At 46.2% G+C, this 5268-nt stretch overlaps 1 protein-coding gene across 4 annotated transcripts in view; it reads right to left on the bottom strand.

Annotated features, from left to right (window-relative positions):
* The window catches only part of Rnf17 (ring finger protein 17), a 147441-nt gene extending 147184 nt beyond the window's left edge, over window positions 1-257 (bottom strand). For 3 of the 4 annotated variants that reach the window (XM_013505510.1, XM_013505513.1, XM_013505512.1), the window contains exon 1: window positions 34-250. In XM_013505510.1, the coding sequence (XP_013360964.1) occupies window positions 34-163 (130 nt within the window). In that variant the 5' untranslated portion in view covers window positions 164-250. Of the gene's footprint in view, window positions 1-33 lie in introns of all 4 variants that reach the window. The other variant, XM_013505511.1, reaches the window with a different exon arrangement.
* Between the last annotated feature and the right edge of the window lie 5011 nt (window positions 258-5268).

The following is a 5268-nucleotide window of genomic DNA, read 5'->3' as shown; positions in this document are numbered from 1 at the left end:
GCCCCGGGCCAGGGCGAGCCCCGCCGGCCTCACCGGAAGTCCTGGACCCCCTCCTTCCGCAGCGGGCGCACTGGCTCTCGGCAGTTCCGCAGGGCGGACGCGAACTCCCCACCTGTGTGGAGGCGGAGGAGGACAGGCAGGCCCCCGACGCTTCGGCCGCCATCGCCGCCTCCTTAGGAAGTGAGACGCGAGCCTCGTGCGAGGCCCGCGGCCCTCTGCGCCGTGACCAATCATTGGCGGCCTGCGGCCCAGACAGCCAATCAGCGGGCCAGGAGGTTAGCGCCTCCGCGAGGTGGCCCCTGCGCCCGCGGGTGGTCTGGAGGCCCGGCCCTTTTTCCGTTAGCGCCTGTGTGCAGGAGGGCGGGGCGGGGCGCGGCGGCAGGCGCTCCCTTCTCCCGGCTTTCCTCGCGGTCGCGACGGTCCATCCGGAGTCCACTCCGACTCACGTGTTGCTTATCACTCGGCCTGCAGGGGACTGCTCAAGTATCAACTCCATGTCAAAACAATCCCCCTTCGCCCTTCCTGCCTACCTACACCTGTGTGCTGGGGGTGCGAGGGCGCCGCGAAGGTGGTGGAGAAGCCACGCTGCGCCGCGAAGGTGGTGGAGAAGCCACGCTGCAGCTGTTGCTGGGGGCAAGTTTGTTAACTGGTTCCAGGAAGGGGTGAGGAGCATGACTAACGTGCTGAGCCTAATGCGCCAGAAGACACTGCTGGAGCCCTTGAGAATGCTGAAGATTTATAAAAGAATAGGATTTTATTTGGAAGACATAGAGTCCTCTACCACGATAAAAAAGAAAGTAACTTCTGTTATTCCAAGGACTACTGGGCGTTGTTTCCAAGGTTCTTGGTATTTTGAACAAAGAATTGAGCAGGAGTAAGGAGGGTAAGATTTGTTAAAAGAAGAGCCAGAGGGTGTGGAGGTAGCGCAGCGGCAGAGCGCCTGCCTAACTGCCCTGTGTTCAGTCCTCAGTGCTCTCAAATCGATGGAGAAGGCAAAAGTTAACTCCTTAGAATAAGAGCAGGCCAGCGAGAAGAGCTCACTTCCTGGTAGGGGCACAGGATCTCTTATGGTCCCGGAGAATACCAGGAGGATCAGGTTGGGAACTGACAGTACTCACGGCTCGACAAGGCACCTGACTCAGGTTGGGAACTGAGGGTACTCACGGCTCGACAAGGTACCTGACTCAGCCCACCCATCCGGAGGGGAAGTTTTTAGAAGTGTCATTGTCATGGCATCCAAAATATGTGTGTGTGTGAGAGAGAGAGAGAGCGCGAGAGCGAGAGAGCTGCAATGCAAATAAAGTTGGACATGGGTCAGGATCATGTACTTTTGATTTTGCATATGCCTACTTTCAATTTTGCACGTGGGTTTTTAGAGGACACGTTGACCTTTATCTTTTGTTTTTCTGATATCATATTAATCATGTTGGTACTTGATATTTTGACACAGTCATCTTTGCTCTGTCCAGTTTTGTTACAGTTGAATGGGCAAAGACTGGTCCAGGTTCTTATGCATGAAAAAGAAAGAATTGCCAACCATACACTTTGTAGTAAGGAGCAACATCATTGAAGATCACAGGACAATAGCAGTAGGAAGAGGTAGAAAGGCAAAAGGAAACAGGAGGATGAGGAACCCGCATTAACTCAGTCTTGCACTATTAAGGGGTAGACGCCTTTAACTCCAGGTGCCTCCCACTGAGGTCAGATGCCTTTCTTCCAGGTGCCTCCCGTATTAGTCAGATGCCGCTGACTTTCTGTTGTATACTTGTCCTTGTCTACGTCCTACCTTAATGTCCCCCTAGAGACATAGTTCCCATAATTCATTGTAGATTGTTGAAGACCAACATTCTTGATATTTCAGAAGTGCTACCTGCTGAGTATGGGGACTTAGTCCCTACCTGTATAGGAATCATGGAACTGTTGCCCTAACTTATCTACAAGGGAAGAGGTGAAGACTGTGGGGTCAGTTGGGGGTTGTTGATAGTCCTGGAGGATCAGAATCCTGAGGTGGAACATTGGTTGATGCCTGGAAGAAAGGATTTGTAGAAGTTTGTTAATAGATAAGGTCTGCTAGTTCAAACAAGAGTAATTAATGTAAGAACCAGTATAAATAACCCTACTAAGACCACATCCAACTCTTGACTCTTCATAAACCCTTTATTGGACATGCTGTTTTTACTGTCACTGAAGCGGATCCAATGATGGATTCCACCTACTGCAAGGTTTTATATATGGCCAGCAATTTCCTCTCCTATGCTATATACCTACTTTCTACCTCATTCTCTGGTTTGGACCAGAACTCTATTGAACTGCCTGATCAAGTTGTTTCTGCCGTAGCCCTCAACTGTAACCTTCAGGGCTCCTGGTAACCCCTACATCAAATGGACATTGGGGTACTGGGGCACATAACCATTTGGCCTGCCACACAAGTACGTTTGTTTGTTCAAAAGCCTCCTGATCCCTTTTTTCCTATCCCCATGGTTCCCTTTTTGATCAAGTTATATGGAGGATGGGAAAAATGAGCAAGGGGGGAGGGGTTGAAAATGTGTCAATAGCCCAAAGTCCTAAGAACATACGTAGCTGCTTTTCAGTCATTGGTATAGGCTGCTGCAAAATTTTGTCATTAACCTTTTCAGGTATTGTGTGTATCTTACCCAACCAAAGTACTCCCAAAACCTTTATAGCATTTCCAGACACCCACATCTTGTGGGAATTGATTTTCATCCCCCTTCTTTGAAGTGTCCTTATGTACACTCGCAATGTTTTCCTAAATCTATGAGACTGTCAGAGTTTAGCATGATATCATCCATGTAATGAAACACTTTAATAGTGGATGGGCGGAATAACAAGTCAAAGACCCACATTACCACCTCATGCCAAAGGGTGGGGCTATGTACATAGCCCTGGAAGAGTATGTGAAATGAAAACTGGTCCTGAGACTCAGAAACTAAGGAAACACTAAAGAAAACATTAATTAGCAAGAACCAAAACAGCATGGTAAGACTCCTAAATGCATCAGCTATTTAGTCAAGAGAGCAATGATGACCACTACTTTATTTAATGTTCTATTATCCACAATCACTCTTCCTGAGTTGTCTGTTTTGGTTTTTTTTTGTTTTGTTTTGTTTTGTTTCATTTTGTTTTTAACAAGCTAGTCTGTACTGCTAAAAGAACTGTGGGTGGGGCAGACAATTCTTTTTTGCTTGTTTGTTTTTTTGAGACAGGGTCTTGCTTTGTAGTACAGGCTAGCTGTGAACTCATAGCAATCCTTCCTGCTTCAGCCTCCAAAGGGCTAGGATTATAAGTGTGTGTCACTATGCCCAGCTGGGCAGAAAATTCTTCATAGTCTACACCCTTGATGGAGAACCTATGACATGCGTGCTACAGTAACCTCCTGTGGGCACACAAAGCCCTGTCTGTGATGATGTCACAAATTGTAGGAGTTGTTTTTCTAAACTAAAACCTTAGTTTTCAGGTTTAATTGCAGTGTTGGCATTTGCACTAAATAAGTGGTTTTCGCCGGGTGTGGTGGCACACACCTGTAATCCCAGCACTTGGGAGGCTGAGGCAGGAGGATCGTTGCAAGTTTGAGACCAGCCTGGGCTACAAAGTGAGCTCAAGTCCAGTCTGAACTGCATAGTGAGACCTTGTCTCAAAAAGACCAAAAAAAAAAAAAAAAAAAAAAAAAAAAAAAAAAAAAAAATGGGCTTTGGGTTGCAGTTTTGGCCCTTGGTCTCTAAAAGGTTCACTGTCACTGAATACTGTTTGATATTAACCACCCTGCGTGGGTAGACAGCTTTACTGGTTCCCAGTTTGCTCAGCTGCACATCTCTGCCTTTGTATTACACACTCAGGTGGAAATTTCTGACTGTAGTGTGCAGGGTGTGCCTCATTACCACGTCCACCCCTAGTATAAATTGGGCTTCTTTACCTGTAAATACCTGAAGATCTGGATTCTCCAATAACAAGTCTATTAAATTGTTTAAATTGACTCAGGAAAAAGTTAGGATTTTGGCAGAGACCTTTGTGATAGTTATCAGGCACTTACTGCGTAAGAACCCTTCATAACCTTTTACCTGTATTTACCTTTTGTTGGGCTGGCACAAGTGACTCCATCACAATATTCATCACTTTTATGCCTTCCTTATATCCCTCTCATCCTTGGGACAGTTTTTCTGAAGGCACTGCGCTGTCAGTCATTGTTCCCACTGTCTCATTGCCAGAATGCTGTTCCCGTTGTTGATCTTATCTGGCCCTCTCACGTTGGAGGAGAGTAAAGATTGAGAGTCAGTGTCATCCTCCCTTTGGCCACATTTGAACAACAGGGAGATTTAGAAGGAATATCTCTTAGGCCTAGCGGTTTTTTGCCTCAAAGAGCAAAAACCTAGAATAGCCAGATACAGAACAGCCAAACTTCCTGGTTTTGCCCCTGTTTTTCCCTTCTCCGTACAAATCTCCCTTTACAAACCCTAATCTCCATAAAACTTTCTCAGTGTACTTGGACTTCCTGGTTTTGTTCCATATTTCCCTTTTTTTTTTTCATACTTGTAGGGCACAATCTTATACAAAAACCCTTCCTTACCAAAAATATATATTCCCTTCTGAAATAAATCCTGCAGCCACTTGGCTTTTTAAATGCTCTTGGTTATTGGGGTCAAATTGTTCCCAGTTATTAATGATACAGCCTAATGGTGAGGGAAGTGGGATTGACAGCATGGTTCCCATGGTGCTTTATAGGGTCTTTGGAGAGGAGAGAGAGGAGACTAGGACTGGGGTCCTCCTGGAGGAACCCCTCACCCTGAGGATTGAGACCCACTGAGCTCTGGGATCTCCCCAGTAGCTCAAATTTCCTACCATGTGTCTTGGGTGGAGTAGGTAGCACTAGTGCCCTATGCTCAGCTGGCCTTTCCATGGTCTGTGACCATAGACTATGTCCTTTAGTCCCTTAGAGCCATAGCAACTGCATCCCTCCAGTTTAAAAATCTGAGTTTATCCAAGCTTCCCCAGAAATATAAAACATTTGCTATTTCTTGCCCAACCAAAGAGAAAAGACTATATAGGGAGGAGTCTGTGCTTGAAAGGTAATTGGAAATTGACCTCTTGGACCTCCAGAAATGGAAGTCACAGTCTTTGTCTAAATCACCAGTTTACCTGATATCCAGGAAACAGGAGAACAATTTGGCAGATGAGACTGTAGAAGGTAAGTTTGACTTGCGTGAAAGAATGTGACACATATGAAGTGACCAAGACAGGGAAGGGTTTTTTTTT

This window comes from Chinchilla lanigera, unplaced genomic scaffold (genome assembly GCF_000276665.1).
Source record: "Chinchilla lanigera isolate Chin_1 unplaced genomic scaffold, ChiLan1.0 scaffold00096, whole genome shotgun sequence".
NCBI lineage: Eukaryota > Metazoa > Chordata > Mammalia > Rodentia > Chinchillidae > Chinchilla > Chinchilla lanigera.
This window is presented reverse-complemented; position numbering and strand designations above follow the sequence as displayed.